Source organism: Musa acuminata, chromosome BXJ1-6 (genome assembly GCF_036884655.1).
Source record: "Musa acuminata AAA Group cultivar baxijiao chromosome BXJ1-6, Cavendish_Baxijiao_AAA, whole genome shotgun sequence".
Classification (NCBI taxonomy): domain Eukaryota; kingdom Viridiplantae; phylum Streptophyta; class Magnoliopsida; order Zingiberales; family Musaceae; genus Musa; species Musa acuminata.
Genome location: NC_088332.1, coordinates 34,009,170 through 34,032,500, shown reverse-complemented (window position 1 = coordinate 34,032,500; position 23,331 = coordinate 34,009,170). Strand labels below are relative to the sequence as shown.

The 23,331-nt window shown below is 39.4% G+C and overlaps 1 protein-coding gene across 1 annotated transcript in view; it reads left to right on the top strand.

Moving 5' to 3' along the window:
• Window positions 1-23,331, top strand: part of LOC135677499 (E4 SUMO-protein ligase PIAL2-like) — a 37,253-nt gene that overhangs the window by 626 nt on the left and 13,296 nt on the right. Inside the window, exons 2-6 of the mRNA XM_065189860.1 lie at window positions 1,276-1,348; window positions 4,567-4,632; window positions 22,577-22,642; window positions 22,742-22,821; window positions 23,006-23,057. Of these exons, the coding sequence (XP_065045932.1) occupies window positions 1,276-1,348; window positions 4,567-4,632; window positions 22,577-22,642; window positions 22,742-22,821; window positions 23,006-23,057 (337 nt within the window). The remainder of the gene's footprint in view (window positions 1-1,275; window positions 1,349-4,566; window positions 4,633-22,576; window positions 22,643-22,741; window positions 22,822-23,005; window positions 23,058-23,331) is intronic.

The following is a 23,331-nucleotide window of genomic DNA, read 5'->3' as shown; positions in this document are numbered from 1 at the left end:
CATCGAATCCAACTTTAGTTTTCCTATGTAGATTGTGTAACTATTGGCCGCAATCGATGCGGTATAACATCTTTATGGGCACCGGTTGTTGATCAAATGGCTGCAACAAACCTAAACATATTATTCCCCGCAAGCTATAATCTCGTATAGGGAGTTCTATTCTTTACTTGAACCATTCTGGATTCGGATTCTAACATAGCATTCCTTTCTTCCCGAATGATGACATGGTCTTGAACTCACCTGTGCCATTATGGTTATTATAGTCTGGTTGCTTTGCTCATAGACTGTAAGGTTCATTAATTCGCTCTATGTAGAGAAATATGTTAACATTGTTATAGCTGTATACCAGTTGCTGCCATTTATGGCTTCTCTCTCTATGTAACATTAATTCGCTTATGGTTCTTCTGTCATTTATGGCTTCTATCTCTACATCTCTTTCACTCTCTTAACTCTAAACAAATACATTATATGGCCCTCATGAAAGATCATCACTATCGCAAACAACAAAATGAATAAACATATTATTTCGTAAGTGGTCCACCACCATGGGTTCTGTGTCACTTTTTTATGCATTCTTGCATCAATATTGGTGGTGGTGGATGGGAGGGCGATATGTAGTTTGGTGCTGTAGGTGGTATCAATGGGATAATTAGAAAGAGGAGAGAAGAAGATGAAGGGTATTTTTGTCTTTACATGGAGTTTTTATTTTCAACTAATCGAGTCAGGTAGCAAATATGCACAAGGCCGAATGCCTTGTAATCTGTGACTAGGAAAGTAACAATATAAGAAAAATCCTTAATATTTTTATGAGTTAATTTGATATGGTTAGGTGTGTTTACAAGTTATGTATGCTTAGTGTTTTCAGGTGATGATACAGGATTCTAAGCAATTAATATTGGCTAACATTCTGAATCTTCCTAATCCTAAACCTTTACCGTGTAGAAATTTTATCATGACACAATACCAGATGAATTCAAGTTCTTTCACATGGTTTATGACATTCAAATGAGGCTTTGATTCATCTTGAAGTCATCTTCTGATGTAACAATCCAGTTTACCCGAGCAAAAAAAAAAAAAAGATTTGTCTAATGGAATGTCTCTAATACACTTTTTGAACTATAAATGTTGCTCGGAAAGATATCACAAACTAGGTAACTGAACTTTTTGAACTATTGGTTTGTTCACTACATGTAAAATATTCATAAGTTGTTTACATCATATTAACATCTTGTAATGAGGTACTTTGTTCATGATAATATTTTTTGGTGGATACAGAGGTATTGACTATGCACTCTCAGTCAATGATATTCCTGGAATTGCCAATCGTCTTCCTTCATTAATAATACAGGTAATAAGCTTAAAAGTATTCTTTACTATGCAAGAAAACATTCTACCTTCTCATACATGTTATAATTTGTAGTGTTGTAAGAAAGTGATGAGATGAAATACACTTGCCAATCATAATGTAATGTTAACATTAATTTATAATGACTTGGCAAGACCGGATGGATGTTGCTTATAGTTGCTTATTCTTGTTCTCTTCTGTTAAATACAAGTCAATGGTTGGTTGTTTAACAATTAAAATCTGGATAAGCTCTTTAAATCTATGAGATTTTTCTGTGAACTTTGTGCTAGGAGAAATGATGCACATTGAATAATTCTAGAATTAAAACAAGGTATTCTATGGATGTTCTCAGTCATCAATATAACATTCAAAACAGAGATTTCTGCTACTCATTATGATGATGGGCAACATTTCCAGTACTTGAGTAATTGTCAAAAAAATTTGGTATAAATGAAGTTATACTCTATCTTAGTGAATTGACATTATGCTTGAAAATTTTACGGAGGTTTGGAAGATTGGAATTAGGTTTAAGATTGTCTGGGTGCAAACAGTTAGAACTGATGATTGATCATTTTAGATTCACAAGATCAAGATTGATCAAGAAAAACAAAAAATCAAAATATATAAAAATATAAAAAAGAAAAATACTAGGAAACATATAAAATTTTTTTAGCTATAGATTCTATTTTTCATAGTCCTTATAATATCTCATTTTTCAAAAATATGTATGGAATTAAAGCATACAGATACCAATGCATGAGGTTTCCATCATACTAGGTTTGTGAAGGATCTATGTAGTCTTTTCTTGCAAGCAAATGAGTTACAACGCCCGGAAGAATCAGTGCAAGCAGTTCTACCATTGCAAGCAGAAAAGCTATTTCTAAAATTTGAATCCTAGTCTTTTAGGTCATAGAAGAGCAACTCTTTCATGGCACCAACCTAACTCATGTATGGAACTAAAATATAAAAGATAAAAAGTTATGAATGATAGCAATAAATGTCATATCATACAAATATGTTATCATGATAAATAACTATTACAAACATCAAAACTTGTTAGCCGTATTTTTTTAATATAATTGATGGCCTCCATTATGGTCCTATAGCTTTGATAACATTATATATGTGAAGTATTGGGTAATTTAAAGACAAACTAATAAAAAAAGATTCTTTTTGAAAATATTGCCCTTGATTTGAAACCTAGGACACCTCCTTTGTCCTTTTAATGGTATTTCATTTGATTAAGAGATCATGAGCAATTCTTTGTCCTCTGCCTTTTTCTCGTTATTTCTCCTTTGTCTTATGAGGTGGTGATGGATGACTAACATCACAACAATGGTGGCAGATAACAAGTGTGGGGGTTGCAAATTTGCAATGATAGTGAATATAATAGTACGTGCATTACCTCCATTTAACTATCATCAGCAATGGTACTTTCCTCTTTTCTTTTCCTTCTTCATCTCCTTTTCCCCTTATTACTGCCATCTATGGTGATCTTTGACCTCCTTAGGCTTCTCCTCTCTTCTTCTATTAAAGTCATTAAATAAGAGGGAGAGGCTAAATTGTAACCAACTTTGGTCAAGTTCAATAGTGTTTAGCGGATTAATATTGATATTTGATGATAAGACTGAGAAATTGGTTTAATTTGGACTGGCCTAAGACAATATCATTACAGTATCATACGATGTTGCAAACAGTGGTTTTTAATATATTCCACTTAATGTCTTAGAGCATATAGATTATTGCTTAAACAGTGTCACAGTTAGTGCTAGTTCAGTAGTTTTCCTTTCTCAAAGCTGGTTACACCCATCCAACAAGAGAAGGGTATGGTATATTTGCAACTATGAGTTTGTTGAAAAGTTAAACCAATATACAAGGACAGGTGCAGAATTTGATTTTACGGAAAACTGGAAACTTTATAGACTGCTTGAGCAATATTATGAGCGTGAACCTTTTTCAGTATGCTAGCTTCTTAATTAACTTGTTAAGTATCTACAAGTTTGATATTACTTAGTAGGTTCAAGAATTGTTCAGGAATGGTGGTAACACTTTTATGTTTGGTACGATTTTAACTTTCAATGAGAAAGGATAGTTGTGGGTTTTGGACTTACTGATGGAATATTCTTATTATTTTCTATATAATAAAATTGACTATTTTAGAGAAGGTATTTACTTGCCGAGGCACTCATCCATGCTAATACACCATCTGCTGGTACATGCTATGCAGAATGCGCTGTGGCATGGGTTTACCCCAGATATATATTTGTGCATGTACTTGTCACATTCCAGTCAGAAAGGTCAGCAACTAATGGCAATATGTGTTGTTAAGTAAATTCTCCACATTTGGGCTAATTTGAGTTTATATTTGTAGTCTTCATATGTACTATCTTAAAGGTTCACCACTTTGAAATAAACATAACACTATCAATCTACTATAAGGATGCAATATGTATAGAAAACTTGTTAAGTTGTTGCATGCTATTTTTATTAGTGACAGATCTTGAGAAGGATAGTACTATTTTTATTGGTGACTATTGGTTTCTAATGATTGACCAAATTATTAAGAGTACAATTCTATTTTGACCATTGACTATCACCGCCCAAAACGGTACAAAACGGGTGGTACATGGATTTGTACATGAACCATCCTCGTTTCAGGCAATCCTGTCCAACTTAGGAAATTAAAAAAAAAACATAAAAATAGTGATGGGGCCTGTCCAACTCAGCATTAAAAAAAACCTAAAATAGAAATAAGGGCTCGCGAATGTGAGCCCTCTTCTCACAAGGCCATCGCCACTATCATCGCTTCGTGATGCCGTTGTCATAGTCACCGCGTTCCTTCTTCTTCCCAGGTACACTCCTCCTCTTCCTTCTTCTTTCTTCTCCTCCTCCACTTCTTCCTTTTTTTTCTTACTTCCTCTTCTTGCACATCCATGCTTCCTCCTCTTCCTCCGCCCACCCTTCCTCTCTGAAATGCCACTATGTACCAGTGTACTGGCACACGATGCATCGATACTAACTAGTATGTTGGTTCTACTAGATAATCGAAACGGGTCTGGTACTCGAAACAGCGATCCTTGATTTTGACTGTTTTATTTTCATTATCAAATATTGTCTTGTGGTTATCTTTCCTGCTTTTCTTTCTAGCTGTCTTTATCAGCTGAACTTTCTTTTTTGCAAGAGTTCGATAGCTCATATATTTTCACTATTGTGTTATATAGGTCTATCAATGTCGGAATGATCCTCTACTCCGACCAGCTATTATGATGCTAATGATATCTGCCAAGGTAATTTGTTCTACAGATTTGTTTTTTCTTCAGCAATGAGAATTCAAAAATCACAATCAATTTGGTTAGGTAATATAGTTGTTTTTGATTTGCAGCTATGTATACAAGAAGCATGAGAATGGCATAATCAATCTGATTTTTGTTTGTTATTGTACTTATATATGTCCTCTTATTTGTTCCTGTAGCTTCATATCAAGGAGTTTCCATTCTGAATTTCTTCATTTGATATGTATAGTTTTTTAGCTACTTAAAAATGATTTTCTCTATAATACTTAACTAGTCACTGACTGAGTTGGACTCACCATCTACATTATGGCCCTGCATGTTCTTTTGGCTACTGAACATTTCTCATTTAATATGTTAGTTTTACTTTTTATAAGTACTGCTCTATTTATTATGCTTATTAGTTATCTTATTAATCTTGTTTTTTTAATCTTACCTGATAATCAATTGAGTTGGACTCAAGATCTAGTTTTATAGCTTGCTTATGTCAAGATAACTCAAAGTTTCAACGATGGACATTGTTAACAACAAGGTATGCAATATCATACCATATCAGAGTTTCGACGTTCGCTCGGTACGGTACGATATTGTATACCGAGCGGTATATCATTCGGTATATAAATATAAATAAATAAATAAATAATATATATATATATATCGTTCCGTCCGGTAACGGGTGGTCCGTGTACTGGTCAGCTGATGGACCGGTATGTATCTCCCGTACCGAGCTGTCACGGACTTAGATGGTTTTGCTTAAGTTGTGCGGCACCCTTGCATGTCCGTCCGCAAAGGTCAGCCTCCCCGAAACCTCTCATGGTCCCTTAGGACCTACAAAAGAGAAAACGGGTTAGAGAAAGCGCCACACTCGGGATCCACAAGCAAACATTTCAGGAAACACTTCATAGACAATGTAAATTACAAACAGACTATACAAGCTCTGAATGGTTGCACAACAAAGGGTCAAAATGGTCCACTACAGACCGAATATCTCTCACAAGTGTCCACATGTCACAACCTTTATTTACAAGCCTAAGAAGGCCACCAAACCCAACTAAAATATGGCTGTTAAGCCTTCTACCGTCCCTCTACATGCTGTGCAAAGCATGAACAAACCGAAAGACACGGACATACATAAGTATTACATTAAACATCCTGTTTAGAACTTTGTCCGTGACATTGTCCCCCATTTATTTTTTTTATGTCCTCATCGAAGCCTTTGCCGACATTGCAACTCATCGCCTTTGCCGAGTCTTCAATATTCTGCTCTAGCCGCAATGCACCTCTTGGCTCCCAGTTTGCTCTCTACTGTTGTTTTTGAGTAGTCGAACCTTTGATCCGCTATGCTGCTTCAACTCGCCAATGACTCTGACTCTAGTGTGGGGTTGGCTGAGTTGTGCTGATCCTTGTTGGTTCATGCGGATCCATCAGATGAAGGAAAAGACCATCCTTACTATGCGTCAATCTCTCAAATGCCTCATGCTGCTTGAACTAAGTGGATGCTTGTTGGAGCTTTAACGAGCATCGCCTCGTAAACTTTTGAAGTTTTGGGTCCTTCCTCTACAAAATTTGCCCGTCGACTCTTCTTTCACTTAGTTGTCACTTCTAAGTAGATTCGCATCACTTCAACTTTCGATTGACATTCTGTTGAGAAATGAAGCGGATAATCTACTCTCAGTAGCACTGATCACCATTGGTGAGGATTTGACAACTATTGTCTTATAATATCTTCGAAGGGTCTTTGAACCTATGTAGAGCTCCTCTGCTAGATAGATAAGAGAATTTGGGTACTCGGTTTCGCCCATTCTCTTAAGAGTTGAAAAGACAATGCTTACTTGACTTCATCCGCCTCCTCAAGAGTTGTACTCCATGCATCGAGCTGGTTACTGATCTTCGCCTGCTCTTTGCTTACACTTATGAAGCACTCGAAGTGTTTGCACTCATTGCATTGAGTTAGCAACTGTGATTCACCTTCTCAATGCTATCAAACTTCTGGAATGCAGGGAGTTTTCACCCCAACTTGGAGTAAGTCTCTAATAGTTTTGGTCGCCTTTGGCATTGTACCGTCTTCTCCATCAACCCTGCCACCTACTCCACTGAGTAGCAAAGGTACAACATCGTGTACTGCCTGCTTCGTTCCTTGGTCGTGCACTCTTGCATGACCCAAAGTCCTTCACTTTCGGCTATCTTGATGAGAAGCTCATTGACACCGGTCTTACGAAGTTCCGTGGCCTCTGCCCTTCAGCCTTGTCTCGGTATTTGGAGTTTACCTCTGCATGCTCCACCTCTAAGACCCCTTTCCCGACCAAACACTCTCCCTCCATGAGAGCACGGGATCAATGACTTTCACGGAAGTCCCGCCTCTACGGTACTATAGCGCTGCCATGCCCATGGCCTTACTATTCGTCGTCTCGCATCTGCATCCCTTTTCTTTATAATCAGTAGATATGTCTCTATGGCACTCCTCCAAGTCCACCTTTGTTCTAGCTGATGCTTGATTTTGGGTAGTTAAGTCCCTCTGGACTCGTCATTACTTCCTCGCCCCTTTCGACCCCCTACTTCAACACCTCTGTGTTCTCCAAGCAGTTCCCTTTGGTCGATGGAAAGACAGACTGCAACTCTCATGCATGGTCTCTGCCATCATGTTGCAGGGTTTGCATCGATTCTGTTCTCCTTAGCTTCCTTGGTAGCAACGTTCGCTTACTCGACCTTGTTCTCTGACTTGCCGGGCTCCCTTAAGCGAATATGGACTCTAGAGTAGTCCAACTCTCCAGCTGCTTCGATCATACCTCTGCATGATCAAGTCCCTCCTATGGGACTCACTAGTACTTGCATTCGAACTTTTTCCTCGGTGGTACACAACCCCCATATGCTGATGACCAAGGCTTTCATCCGATGCAAAATTCGATGCACGCACGGAAGACCCGCCTCTATGATACCATAGTTTTCATTCCTTGAATCCATAGCCCTTCTTGCCGTTGTGTTGTTCACCGAAGTGGAGTTCCCAAAATCTCCCGATCGTACCTTCGTATGAACTAGTCCCTCACGAGGCTATGTCGTGTGTATCGCATTGCCACGAACTGTTCCACCATGATTCGCTACACCATGTCGCCTCTTGGTGACAGCTCCATTATATTATGATCCTTGTGGGATGAACTCGAAATTGATTCCTCCATGTGTGGCCTCGGCCAATACATCATAGGGTCTCTTCCACATTCGATTTTGTTCGCTCCTTTGGCAATCGACCTTCGTCCACCCTCTCTTGGGTCACACCTAGATGAAGCACCGCTCTAGGACAGTCCGTCGCCTAGTAGCTCCCGAAGTCCACCGACTTCGCTGAAAATGGTGCACCATTGTCTGGATCCTGGGCCTCTTCCCTTACCGGCATAATCTCCGCTGCGCACTGCTTCCTTCATGGCAACTTGAATGATACTGTGGCATATTCCTCAAGAGTACCGGCCTCTGCGTCCTTTTGCCCCGTGCCAAGGCCTTCTGAACCCAACTTCACCTCCGCAAGTTGAGTCGCCTTAATTCCTCCCTCAAATGCTTCTCCGAGATAAGGTACATGTGCCCAAAAGCTCCCTTCATCTTTGGCACCATGCAAGATGAGTCTACTCCATCAGAATGAAGGACCTATGGAACAACATGATCATGCTCTTGCCTCTGCAAGAGTTCATGTCCTCGACCTCTGTCCAAGGAAAGCTCTGTGCCTCCGCTCCATGTTCCATCTTCTATGTCGGCTCCCTTCATGCGACTTGGGTACTTCGCCAAGTTACACCTAAGTTGCTTCGCTCCTCGTTTTGCATTGAGTTGATGGTGGCCCTCGCGCCCACCATTCCACGGGTTTGCCCTCCCTTGAGTCTGATCTCCATAACGACTCCAAGTGTGCCTTCAGTTGTATTGCTTTGGGTCGCTCCCCCACTTGATCTCGCAATGCATCCACCAATGGATTCTCTCAAGCGAGATTATGCGACGACTCCTTGCCGCTTGCTCGGTCCATTGAGCTTCGTGGAGTTATTGTTTTTGAGGTACTCCTCCTCAATATGTGCGGTTTGTTGCACATGATTCTCCCTCTGGAGAACCGAGACTTATCCCTCCTGGATATCTATCCCGTTGGAGCAACATTTCTCTTCGTTTCCTTCCATCTGAAAGTTTTGGAGACCATCATCCCCTTGGACTACTTCGATTTGCTGAACAAACTGTGCATTATTCTGCCTCCTGCAAACGCACTTAGTAGATTGCGACTCCATATCATTGTAGCCCCCGTTGCCCCACTCAAGGCCTAGTAACATGCTGAACTCGCTACACACTATAGCCTCCTACGGACGTATCCTTCACATGTCGAAGAGAAAGTTTCAATGCTCCATGGCGCCGAGTTTCGGTCGCCTTGGGATGGCTGCGAACATTCTATCATCCGCATACAAGCCCATGCATGAGTACCGAATTCTGCGAGTTAGCAATTCCCCCCACCTCTGTGAGTTTTGCATAACTCTTTCGGTCGCTGAGCAACTCATTCCACCTTGCATGGTCTCATCCTTTACCAAGCGCCTCGCTTTCCTTGAGCACCATCAAGTATAATTGTCAACGTCGAGCCGTAGCTCGAACTCAGCCATCCCTACCTTTGTGCGCTCCGCATTCTTCCAAGCTTGCTTGTTCTCGTGGTGCCTCTTGCGTGAAGGGTTGGCCATTCCTTTGAATGCCAATCTCAAACGCCCGCTCCTTCGAGCGACTCCTTTTCCCTACATCTCCATGTCCGTTTTCCCCCAAACGATCGCGCGTGTGTTGATTGCCCTCAACGCAGTCTCGCTAGGTCCCTCACATTTGCATGCCAAGTGTTTCTATGAGTGCTTGTCCCGCTCTGATATCATGTGTCACGGACTTATCTGGTTTTGCCTAAGTCGTGCAGCACCCTTACGTGTCCGTCCGCAAAGGTCAGCCTCCCCGAAACCTCCCATGGTCCCTTAGGACCTACAAAAGAGAAAACGAGTTAGAGAAAGCGCCTCACTCGGGATCCACAAGCAAACATTTCAGGAAACACTTCATAGACAATGCAAATTACAAACAGACTTTACAAGCTCTGAACAGTTGCACAACAAAGGGTCAAAATGGTCCACTACAGATCGAATATCTCTCACAAGTGTCCACATGACACAATCTTTATTTACAAGCCTAAGAAAGCCACCAAACTCAACTAAAATGGGGCTGTTAAGTCTTCTACCGTCCCTCTACATGCTGTGCAAAGCATGAACAAACCGAAAGACACGGACATACATAAGTATTACATTAAACATCCTGTTTAGAACTTTGTCCGTGACAGGATGGTATTATTCGAATTTGCATACCTTGGTTAACAGTTCATCTTTTACAATTTTAAATGAATTAATTCCTGATCAAAATTCTCTTAGATGCTAAAGGTTCATTAATTATTTAAAATTAAAAATTGTTAAAAAAATTTACATATATATATTTATATTTAAAAGTGATGTTTGTTGGAATTAAAAATGAACGTAGGAGCATATTCCAGCTTAGCTGATAGCTACCAGCCCTTTTGATCTATAGAACGTGATCTGAGATAGCTCACCGAGGAACAAAGTTCCTGGACCTGACTGATTTCTTGCTAAGTTTTTCCAATATTGGTGGATGCCTAATCCACCTTAATTGGTACTTGCTCCAAGCCTCCAACACACATTTCATCACTTTAACACTGTCCATCAATTCTGTACGCTAGAAGTTTCTGACATTAGCAAATCATGTGCCAACCTGATCTCAACTCAACACTAGCATGTTTTGCTTTTACAGAATAGCCTGACTGATGATTTTGGTGGCTTAGCTATAAAAAATTTAAAACTGGTCCTTTGCCTATTTGGTTAGTGCAACATGGTCCTTACCATGGCTTAGGTAATTGCAAGAATGAAAAGCATATTATTTCTTTTTTCATATCTTTTTAATTTACCCTATTAAATTGTAAGCAATTGTTTCTTTTTTGTATAAATAACATTCAGAACTCTGATGGTCACTGATCTGCCAATTTTTCTCATCTTTGACTTCCTGATCAGAAATCGTGAAGGTAATCCTTTTTACTTTGTTTTGGATGCTTCCATATAATCACTCTCAAGGAATGGGACAAGTTCTGTTGAAGAAGCCGATATTGTAAATTTTAAATTTATTGCCATCCTTCATGGGCTTCTGCAATGATTACCTGCTCCATTTTGCCCACCGCAGCACATGTCATCGAATATACATCTATAGTCTGACCGCTGCATTGCATGGGGAATGTGTGCAGTCCTGATAAACATACTACACACTAGCTGACCACACAGGATAACTACCACATAGGATATGCTCCCCCTTTGGAGATCAGGATGAATAAAGCCTATCATTATTTCATTAAGTTGATGGAATAATTACAAAAGAGAGAAAAAGAAGAAGAGGAGGAGAGGAAAAAATAAAGCAAGAAAGGAGAAGGGGAAAGAAAGGTATGCAGGTTCACTGTCGCTTGTGCATTTTCAGGTGGATTGTGCGTGTAATTGGTGTAACTGCCTTTAAATGAAATTATGGATTGGGATGTAGTGAAATATTGTTGGCCTTAAGCAATGCTATACAACTTTTTGTTTTAGCAAATTTAAGGAGTAGACAAGTTAAAACTATAGAGATGGTGAAGGAAGCGGTACATGTACCTCATTAATTTTGACAAAAATAGGTCCTTGCCTCTGTTAGGATCAAGAGCACTAAGAGGGGGGGGGGGGGTGAATTAGTGCAGTGGAAAACTTTCGACGATTTAAAACGACGTTCGTACGATAAAAACGATTTCGGTAAGAAAGTCGATTCGGAAATCACTTTAACTTGTGATCAAGCGAGATGCAGTTAAAGTAAAGATATAGAGGCAGTTTGCAGTTAAGATAGAGAACAGAATGTAATTGCAAACCGAAATACGACGTTCATACGATAAAAGCGATTTCGGTATAAAAGCCGATTCGGAAGTTGCTTTAACTTAGATTAGGCGAATTGCAGTTAAAGTAAAGCTATGGAGGCAGTTTGCAATTAAGATAGAGAACAAAAAGTAAATGCAAACCGAGATTTAGAGTGGTTCGGTCAATCTTGACCTACATCCACTTTTGGCTTCCTCCTCCGATGAGGTCACCGACGTCCACTAGAGGCTTTCCTTCAATAGGCGAAGGCCAACCACCCTTTTACAGTTTCACTCCTTTTGACGGGCTTAGGAGACAACCCTTATAGAATTTCTCTCCTCTCTTGAAAGCTCAAAACTTGGAAGAAAAGAGGGAGGAGAACTTCTAGCCTTTACAACACTTTTGAGCTCTAAAAATCACAGAGTAAGATTGGATTTTAGTGCCCTTTCATGTAGGAAAGGGTGGGGTATATATAGGCCCCAAACTGGTTTGAATTTGGAGCTCAAAAATGTATTTTCCCAGATTTCCGGGGTCCTGGCGGCACTACCTCCTAACTGGGGCGATACAACCGCTTGGCAGCTCGGAGACTGAGCCTCTGGGCGGTGCCACTGCCTGACTGGGGCAGTTGCACCGCCCAGTCTCGTTCGGAGACTGAGCCCAAGCGGTGCCATCGCCTAGCAGGAATTTTGGTCCGAATGGGTTGATCCATTCGGCCCAATTTGGGTCTATCAAGGGCCCAATTGCCCCCAGATTAAGTTAATGGGATCACCTCCCATTCCTAACTTAATTTACATACTAACTATGATATTTCTTAAGACATTTACTGCAACTTGCTCCGGTGCGTCAATCGCTTTTTCCGGCGAACATCCGACGAACCTTTGGCAATGCTCCGGTGGACTTCCGGCAAACTCCTGGACTTGCGACGATCCACTTGGCGAGTTCCGATGAGCTTCTTTGGCAAGCTCCTGGACTTCTTGGATTTGTTCCCGCAGAACCTTCGACGATCGTCCGGACTTCCGTCGAACTCTCGAACCCCCAACGTCCTCATAGTCTTAACTCCGGCGCAACTCCTGCTGCATATCTTACTTCCATCATAGTTAATCCTGCACATGTATAACAAAACTTCGATCGAGACAATTAATCCTAAGCAATTAACCAAGTTGTCCGGCATGTCATTGGTCCCTCGACGCTTCGTCCGATTCTTCGGCGCATCGTCCTCTCCTGCGGCTTATTGCCTAATCGGCCAGTTGACTTCGCAACTCCGATATCCTTGGCACAATACCCGCTCTTCTTGGCCCAATCTCCCCCTTTTTGATGATGACAACCACTTGATGACGGAGTTAACTGTAACTCCCGGAGTTTAAACAAACTCCCCCTATCAATATGCCATATTGATAGAAACTCTTGGATTCAAAAATCCAAGCAACATGTCATCATAAACTTATGCATAACATGTCATGTCATCAACATACTTCTCTCCCTTTGTCATCAACAAAAAGGAGAAGTACAACTATTCTTGTGTTTGTGATATAAGTTCAACTCATTGCATGAAAAACATAATATCAGGTTTTATCATCATGCAGTTTTGAAGCTAGAAAATTTAGCAAGTGTTACATCATGCTTAGAACATTCAAGCTATCAAGTTTTAGATATGCAAGTTTTACAACATACAAGATAGCACTTTTGCTTCTTTTGAGATAGCAACTTCTATATCATGCAAGCTAGCAAATTAGAGATGTTCAAGAAGGCAACTCTTGCTTCTTGAAATATGCAAGTTGCAAGCTCGCAATTTTGCTTCTGTTGCAAAGTGCAAATTTAGCATATTTAGCTTTTATTGAGATAGCAACTGTTTGCTTCTCTTTAGACTACAAGCTAGCAATTTTTACGATATGCAAGTTTTACTACATACAAGCTAGCTTTTCATCACAACATATAAGCACAAAAGCATAGCAAGATTCTTAAGTTCAATCATGGCAATTCAACACTTGCTTCTTGTGCAAGATTGCACTTTGCTTTTCTTTGCATGTTCTGACTAGCAAAAGCTTTCTCCCCTTTGTTTTTGTCAAAAAGAAGGGAAGAGTACAAGCTAGCCAGCATTTGCCTTGAGCTAGCAATCTTCCTCCCCCTATGTCATTGCCGAAAAGAAGGAGAGGAACCAATGATTTAGACTTTTACATAAACTATAAATTTGCATTAATCAATATTTCAATCATCACATGATACATAGAAGACAACAATGCAAAGAAATTATATCATGAAAGACATCAATTGTTAAACATGATATGATAATAGTCTCAAAATTTTCAATTTGCGATACATATGATACATTGCGATGCACTAAAAAATTTAATGTGATACTTTTAAGGATATCAACCTATTTTTGATACAAAGCATGACAAGAGCAATTATATTGTAAGTTTTCTAAGTTTTGCATTTTTTGCTTCTTTCGAGATAGCAATTCTTTGCTTCTCTTTATATTGCAAGATTTGCAATTCATTGGTAGTGTTCATGATAGCAAGTTTTTCAATGAAATGATCGAGCTAGCAAATTTTCCTTCCTTTGAAATATGCAGACTAGTAAACTAACTCCCCCTTTATCATTATCGAAAAGAAGGGTGAAATCAATGGCTAAAAAATTTAATCATTATACAAACCATATTACAAAATCATGTCATGATATCAAGAAAATTCAAGAAGGACATGATTCATTTGACAAATCTTTTTGATAGAGCAAAAGAATTATACAACCAAGGATCATGATTAAAATATATCAATATCATAGATCAAGTCATGATTCGTGATTCATCATAAAGCAAATTAATTTTCAATCATCACATAAGGCATTTAAAGAATTTTTGAAACATAGGAGAGTGATTAATTTAAGCATGCAATGTTTCAATCAAATTCAAGTCATGAATACCAATACTTTTATATTGTGAGTATCAATTTATGAATACCAAAAGATATTATTTGTGATTCCAATTTTGTAAGATCAAGATTATGATTTAGATAAAACTCATTCAAGTCAAATCGTTAACTTGAAACTCATAATCAAGTCATCAAAATCAATTTCGAGATTCATAAAATATCATGAAATCATTAATCTCGATTAGATGGGAAAGATGTTTTTTAAGTGATTCTTTTTCATCTAAGCATGCCTTAGTCTTTATATGCCAAATCAAGATAAGCATGAAAGTTCAAGACGTAAAGGCAAAATCTTATACAACAACTCATCAAGCAAGATTTTAAACATCTATTTTCAAGCCATACAAAGAGTAAGTCAAGGATTCAATTATCTTATGTCATGAATTCCAATAGTCATCTCAAATTATCAACATCACATTAAAAAGATATTTCAAAAAGATATATCGATAAGTGATTCATTTGTATCATTTCATTCATTCGGAAGATTCTCCTCTTTGGTAAATAAATCTAGGAGAACAAAATGAATTAAGGGAGATTTAACATGATTGAAGTATTGAACATGATTTATATTTAAAATGTGTCTCATGTCATAAGTATGAATCAGGCATTTGTGAAATCCGAAATCATCCTCAAAGTCACATTCAATAAATTCATACATGACAAGCATAGATTTATTGAAAAGATGATAAGATAGAGGATCGCATTTCGTTTTTATAAATTTCTATTCATGTGATTTGTTTCTTATAAGCATGCCTTTATCTTTAATAAAACAAGTGTCAACATTTAAGACGGAAAGGTAAAAAACAAATCATTAAGCATGATTCCATGATAACATCCTTTTAATATCTTGATATTTATCATCAAGTATGATTAAATGCATGATACACTTATTTATTTTCAAAATATTCATCATGTTTATTTTCATGAGATTCACAAGATTGGTAAAATAAATTCATTAATATCAATAGGATAGAAAATTCATTTCCATTTCATACAATTGATTTCATGTGAGGGTATTTAAGTCTTTTGTGAAAACATGTATCATCATTTAAAATCGAAACATAAGTTTCGTCATGAAGCCGTCAAGACCAAACACATCATGATATCACATCTATTATCAAAAGACTATCAAGAAATTCATACGTAGATGTACATACACTATGTCATCTTAATATGTCATGAGAATGTTATCTTAATTCGTCATAAAAACGATTAGACCAAAAACATGTTAATCTAAAATGAGAGTTTCAAATCAACATTTACTTCAAAAACTCATGCATGACATAAAATCATCAAGATACATATGCATGGATTAATCCTAAGCATTATCACATATCATATAATTATCATCCCTAATGTTGCATACATCATTCAACATTTCAAAACATAACATGCATGAAACCTTAGCAATATACTTCTCATGATCAAATTTTTAATTTTTCAAAGATGCTAAAAGGAAAAACATGATATAATTTTTGAAAAACAATTTTTTATTTCCTATTCCTACTATCTAAATTAAGCACTCATGAAGGACTTCAAGTAATTTCAAAATAATTCTAGAGAATTGAGTTACTTACCTTGTAGCCGAAGCCCGTCAAAGCCCAATTCGCCGTTTCACCTTTGGAAGTTCTTGATTCATCCTTGGTTGCCTTCCTCTTCTTTGGCCTCTTCCTCCGTTCAAGTTCATTGTTTATTTTAGATTTTTGTTTAATAAACTTATTAAGATTTAGTGTTCGAAGTTCAAGTTCATCATTATCCTCATCACTTGAGTCATCGCTCAAGTGGTATTCATTTGTTCGGAGTTCCAAATCCTTCCTATTCTTTGGAAGGTGGTTCAAGTGCTCATCGGGTTCAAAATGTTCCAAAAGTGTCATTTCATAGGTCATTAATGACCCGATTAATTCTTCTAATGGAAAATCATTTAAATTTTTTATCTCTTGTATTGCGGTTATTTTAGGATCCCACCTTTTTGGAAGGGATCTTAAGATCTTGCTTACTAGATCAAAATTCAAAAAAGATTTACCAAGAACTCTTAGATTATTGACGACATCCGTGAAACTGGTGTACATGTCGCCTATAGTCTCGCTTGGTTGCATTCGAAAAAGCTCAAAATCATGCAATAAAATGTTAACTTTCGAGTCTTTGACTCTACTAGTTCCCTCGTGCGTGATTTCAAGTATTCGCTAAATATCAAAAGTTGTTTCGCACGTAGAAATCCGATTGAACTCATTTTTGTCCAAAGCGCAAAATAAGGCATTCATAGCCTTTGCGTTTAAAGAAAAATACTTTTTTTTCAAATCCGACCATTCGTTTATCGGTTTAGAGGGAAGTTGAAAATCGTTTTCAACAATATTCCATAAATCCAAATTCATAGAAATCAAGAAAACGCTCATTCGAGATGGAATTTTCCAATAAGTGTAGTCCAATCCGTTAAACAACGGTGGACGAACAACCAATAAGCCCTCTTGAAAGTCATGAAGAGCCATTTCTCTCGGGTGTAAATCCGAAATGAGAAATACCGGGTGTAAATCCGAAATGAGAAATGCCGGGCTCTGATACCAATTGTTAGGATCAAGAGCACTAAGAGAAGGGGGGGGGGGGTGAATTAGTGCAGCGGAAAACTTTCGACGATTAAAACTGCATTCGTACGATAAAAGCGATTTTGGTAAGAAAGCTGATTCGTAAATCACTTTAACTTGTGATCAAGCGAGATGCAGTTAAAGCAAAGATATAAAGGTAGTTTGCAGTTATGATGTAAATCAGAATGTAAGCGCAAACTGAAATATGATGTTCGTACGATAAAACCGATTTTCGTCTTAATGCCGATTCGGAAAATACTTAACTATGAAACACGTTCGTAAATGAGCAGAAGGCAGTAAGCTACTGAGAAGGTTTGCAATAAAGATAAGATGCTCAAAGGAAATGCAAACCGAGATTTAGAGTGGTTCGGTCAATCTTGACCTACATCCACTATCCACTTTTGGCTTCCGCCTCCGATGAGGTCACTGACGTCTACTAGAGGCCTTCCTTCAATAGGCGAAGGCCAACCACCCTTTTACAGTTTCACTCCTTTTGACGGGCTTAGGAGACAACCCTTACAGAATTTTCTCTCCTCTCTTGAAAGATCAAAACTTGGAAGAAAAGAGGGAGGAGAACTTCTAGCCTTTACAACACTTTTGAGCTCTAAAATCACAGAGTAAGATCAAGCTTTCGGTGCCCTTTCATGCAGGACAGGGTGGGGTATTTATAGGCCTCAAACCAGTTTGAATTCCGAGCTTAAAACTGTCATCTCCTGGAATTCCGGGGTCTGGCGGTTGGACCGCCTGGTAGAGCTCGGAGATTGAGCCTCTGGGCGGTGCCACCTCCTATTAGGGGCGGTTGTACCGCTTGGCAGAGCTCGGAGACTGAGCCTCTGGGCGGTGCCACCTCCTGTCAGGGGCGGTTGCACCGCTTGGCAGAGCTCGGAGACCGACCTCAGGCGGTTTCACCGCTTGTCAGGGGCGGTTACACCGCCCAGTCTCACTCGAAGACTGAGCCCAAGCGGAGCCACCGCCTGACCTGGGCGGTTGCACCGCCCAGCTTTCCTGGGAGACCATCTCCTGGGTGGTGCCACCGCCGACCCTGGCGGTGCCACCGCCTAGCAGGAATTCTGGTTCGAATGGGTTGATCCATTCGGCCCAATTTGGGTCTGTCAAGGGCTCAATTGCCCCCATATTAAGTTAATGGGATCACCTCCCATTCCTAACTTAATCACATGCTAACTACGATATTTCTTAAGACATTTACTGCAACTTGCTCCGGTGCGTCAATCGCTTTTTCCGGCGAACTTCCGGCGAACTTCCGACGAGCCTTCGACGATGCTTCGGCGGACTTCCGGCAAACTCCTGGACTTGCGACAATCCACTTGGCGCAGCCCGTCAAAGCCCAATTCGTCGTTTCACCTTTGGAAGTTCTTGATTCATCCTTGGTTGCCTTCCTCTTCTTTGGCCTCTTCCTCTATTCAAGTTCATTGTTTATTTTAGATTTTTGTTTAATAAACTTATTAAGATTTAGTGTTCGAAGTTCAAGTTCATCATTATCCTCATCACTTGAGTCATCGCTCAAGTGATATTCATTTGTTCGGAGTTCCAAATCCTTCCTATTCTTTGGAAGGTGGTTTAAGTGCTCATCGGGTTCAAAATGTTCCAAAAGTGTCATTTCATAGGTTATTAATGACCCGATTAATTCTTCTAATGGAAAATCATTTAAATTTTTTATCTCTTGTATTGCGGTTATTTTAGGATCCCACCTTTTTGGAAGGGATCTTAAGATCTTGCTTACTAGATCAAAATTCAAAAAAGATTTACCAAGAACTCTTAGATTATTGACGACATTCGTGAAACGAGTGTACATGTCGCCTATAGTCTCGCTTGGTTGCATTCGAAAAATCTCAAAATCATGCAATAAAATGTTAACTTTCGAGTCGTTGACTTTACTAGTTCCCTCATGCGTGATTTCAAGTTTTCGCCAAATATCAAAAGCCGTTTCGCACGTAGAAATCCGATTGAACTCATTTTTGTTCAAAGCGCAAAATAAGGCATTCATAGCCTTTGTGTTTAAAGAAAAATACTTCTTCTCCAAATCCGACCATTAGTTCATCGGTTTAGAGGGAAGTTGAAAACCATTTTCAACAATATTCCATAAATCCAAATTCATAGAAATCAAGAAAACTCTCATTCGAGTTTTCTAATAAGTGTAGTCCAATCCGTTAAAGAACGGTGGACGAACAACCGATAAGCCATCTTGAAAGCAATGAAGAGCCATTTCTCTCGGGTGTAAATCCGAAATGAGAAATACCGGGCTCTGATACCAATTGTTAGGATCAAGAGCTCTAAGGGGGGGGGGGTGAATTAGTGCAACGGAAAACTTTCGACGATTTAAAACGACATTCGTACGATAAAAATGATTTTAATAAGAAAGCCGATTCAGAAATCACTTTAACTTGTGATCAAGCGAGATGCAGTTAAAGCAAAGATATAGAGGCAATTTGCAATTAAGATAGAGAACATAATGTAATTGCAAACCGAAATACGACGTTCGTACAATAAAAGCGATTTCGGTATGAAAGCCGATTCAGAAGTTGCTTTAACTTAGATTAGGCGAAGTGTAGTTAAAGTAAAGCTATGGAGGCCGTTTGCAGTTAAGATAGAGAACAGAAAGTAAATGCAAACCGAGATTTAGAGTGGTTCGGTCAATCTTGACCTACATCCACTTTTGGCTTCCTCCTCCGATGAGGTCATCGACGTCCACTAGAGGCATTCCTTCAATAGGCGAAGGCCAACCACCCTTTTACAGTTTCACTCCTTTTGACGGGCTTAGGAGACAACCCTTATAGAATTTCTCTCCTCTCTTGAAAGCTTAAAATTTGGAAGAAAAGAGGGAGGAGAACTTCTAGCCTTTATAATATTTTTGAGCTCTAAAAATCACAGAGTAAGATTGGATTTTAGGTGCCCTTTCATGCAGGAAAGGGTGGGGTATATATAGGCCCCAAACTGGTTTGAATTTGGAGCTCAAAAATGTCTTTTCCCGGATTTTCGGGGTCCTGGCGGCACTACCTTCTGACTGGGGCGGTACAACCGCCTGGCAGCTCGGAGACTGAGCCTTTGGGCGGTGCCATCGCCTGACAGGGGCGGTTGCACCGCCTAGTCTCGCTCAGAGACTGAGCCCAGGCGGTGCCACCGCCCATTCTCGCTCAGAGACCGAGCCCAAGCTGTCACGGACAAACTTCGAAATAGGGTGTTTGATGTAATGCTTATGTATGTCCGTGTCTTTTGGCATGTTCATGCCTTGTACAGCATGTAGAGGGGCGGCCGAATGCTTAATAGTCCCATTTTAGTTGGGTTGGTGGCCTCTTTAGGCTTGTAAATAAAGGTTGTGTCATGTGGACACGTGCGAGAGATTTTCGGTCTGTAATGGACCATTTTACCCTTTGTTGTGCCACTGTTCAGAGCTTGTAAAGTCTGTTTGTAATTTGCATTGTCTATGAAGTGTTTTCCGAACATGTTTGCTTGTGGATCCCGATTGAGACGTTCTCTTTAACCCGTTCGCTCTTTTGTTGGTCCTAAGGGATAATGGGAGGCTTCGGGGAGGCTGACCTTTGCGGACGGACGCGCAAGGGTGCCGCACGACTTAGGCAAAACCAGCTAAGTCCGTGTCAAAGCGGTGCCATCGCCTAACCTGGGCGGTTGCACCGCCCAGCTTTCCTGGGAGACCATCTCTTAGGCGGTGCCACCGCCTAGCAGGAATTCTGGTCCGAATGGGTTGATCCATTCGGTCCAATTTGGGTCTATTAAGGGTCCAATTGCTCCCAGATTAAGTTAATGGGATCACCTCCCATTCCTAACTTAATCTTCATACTAACTATGATATTTTTTAAGACATTTACTGCAACTTGCTTCGGTGCGTCAATCGCTTCTTCCGGCGAACATCCGACGAACCTTCGGCGATGCTCCGGTGGACTTCCGGCAAACTCCTGGACTTGCGACGATCCACTTGGCGAGTTCCGATGAGCTTCTTTGGCAAGCTCCTGGACTTCTCGGATTTGTTCCCGCAGAACCTCCGACGATCGTCAGCACTTCCGTCGAACTCTCGAACCCCCAACGTGATCAGAGTCTTGATTCCGGCGCAACTCCTGCTGCATATCTTATTTCCATCATAGTTAATCCTGCACATGTAAAACAAAACTTCGATCGAGACAATTAATCCTAAGCAATTAACCAAGTTGTCCAGCATGTCATTGGTCCCTCGACGCTTCGTCCGATTCTTCGGCGCATCGTCCTCTCCTGCGGCTTATTGTCCAATCGGCCAGTTGACTCCGTAACTCCGATATCCTTGGCACAATACCCGCTCTTCTTGGCCCGATGCCCGAGTCAACGGCCCGACGTCCAATCTTCTGACATGTTCCTCCGGCCCAACATGATTTTTCCTGTTTTAATTGTCTCATCTTGATCGAAGCATCCTGCGTCACTCAAAACGCAGATTAAATCATAAACATATATCAAGTGGTTTCATCATCAAAATACGAGATTCAACAGCCTCAATCTTTCCTATTCTCATATAACTTTCCTCTTCTAACTACTTTTCTTTCGAACCGTCTGTTCTCCTACCCTCTTGATCAATGTTTGCCTGCCCTCATTTGTCATTCTCAATTTTCCTTGTGAATATGGAAATTTGTTAATTTCTTCCTTTCTTTTTCTAGATGTGAATTGAAGTTGATTCTGCTTGATTCTTCGTGATTTTATGTCACTTTGCAAAACAAGTTGTTTATGGTTGGTTATTTAAGTTGATTTTTGTCTAACTCAACTAAAAATAACACATGCTAACTCAATGATTTAAACACAATGTCACCAAGTATCAAAAGCAACAAAATTTTAGGCTACAAAGTTAAAATGATGTTGATTGTTATGGGGGCTTACTGACACCCATACCCATATCACATGATATCACATGTTCCCATATCATGTGATATTAGTAGACTTGATGGTATTTCTGAATAAACCAATCGAATTTAAATAATCCCTATGGATATGTCTCTGGACAATGTTTTTAGATAGCTAGTAATCCCATCATAGCAATGAGCTGGGTCTATGATTGAGACTGGCTGTGGTAGAACAGGGTATGAACCCATATTTACATGTACCGTCTGTTGTCATTTTTTATTTGTTTGAATACTGCACTCCACATGGGTCAGGTGTATACGACCTGTATGGGAAGTCCATTTCCACTAATATCATTAAACCAATATGTAGCACTTAAACCAACTGGTATAGACTGACATGCTAATCCGTGAGTGTAATAATCTCCCTGAGATTTTGTTTTTGGAAGCAGATCAGAACTGATCATTGTGCTGGTCTTTCTAGAGATTTTAGCATTATAGATTTTTACATAATGCTGTGAATTTTGTTGTGAGATCATATATGTCATTTTCTTGTTGATGAACCTCTTTTCTTCTCTCCATGAGTATACTACAACATGAAGAACTATGTGGAAGTATTTGTTATATGCTTCTCTTAACTTTTTAGATAACATATTTTGCAACTATCTTATTACATTATTTTAAAATATGTTCTGCAGAATGCTTGTAAAAATAGATGGTTTCTGTCTCCAGATGTTAATGAACTACTCAGCATGGCAAATGAGGTTCAAAGATATTTGACATAAAATTATTGTATATCATACTGTAGGTTTTTACCTAGCCTTAAGTGCAGTCTTTCTAATTTCAGAATTTTTGGTACATAGCTATGTAGCAGCTTTTGTATGTCAGTGAGTGATACAATTGTGGGCAATGCTCAAGATACTATTTCTAAGATTATGCCCAGGTATGCATATATATTATAATTTTAACATTATGAAAAGTGTTTTATGCCCTTTTTCTGTAGACATAGCTATTTGTGATAATTTTTGTTGCTTGCATTTATTACTTGTCATAGATATTTTATTTTGTTAGGTTTTCGTGCACAACCTTATTTATGAATCTCTTACCCCTGTTCCATCCATCTGCAGGTTTTATCCCCAGTTGCAATTTTGTCGTTTAGTTGTTTCTTTTGAAGCAAAGGTCTGGCAACGTATTTCTTTTTTAGTACTGGAATGATGTTTATGATCGAACATCATTATGAATTTAAAGTCCTGTATGTTACTTTTTTGTGTCTACTTTTTTGTCTTGTCATCGATTGCAATGTTTGTTACCACTTAAGAGTGGGTGGTATCTTCTGCTGTATGTGGGATATGTACCATTGCATATTACTTGTGCTTTTTTGGGCTGAAATGGGTCCTATACTACAACCAGAATATAGATTGGATGGGTTCAATACATGTTGGTAATAGCCTGT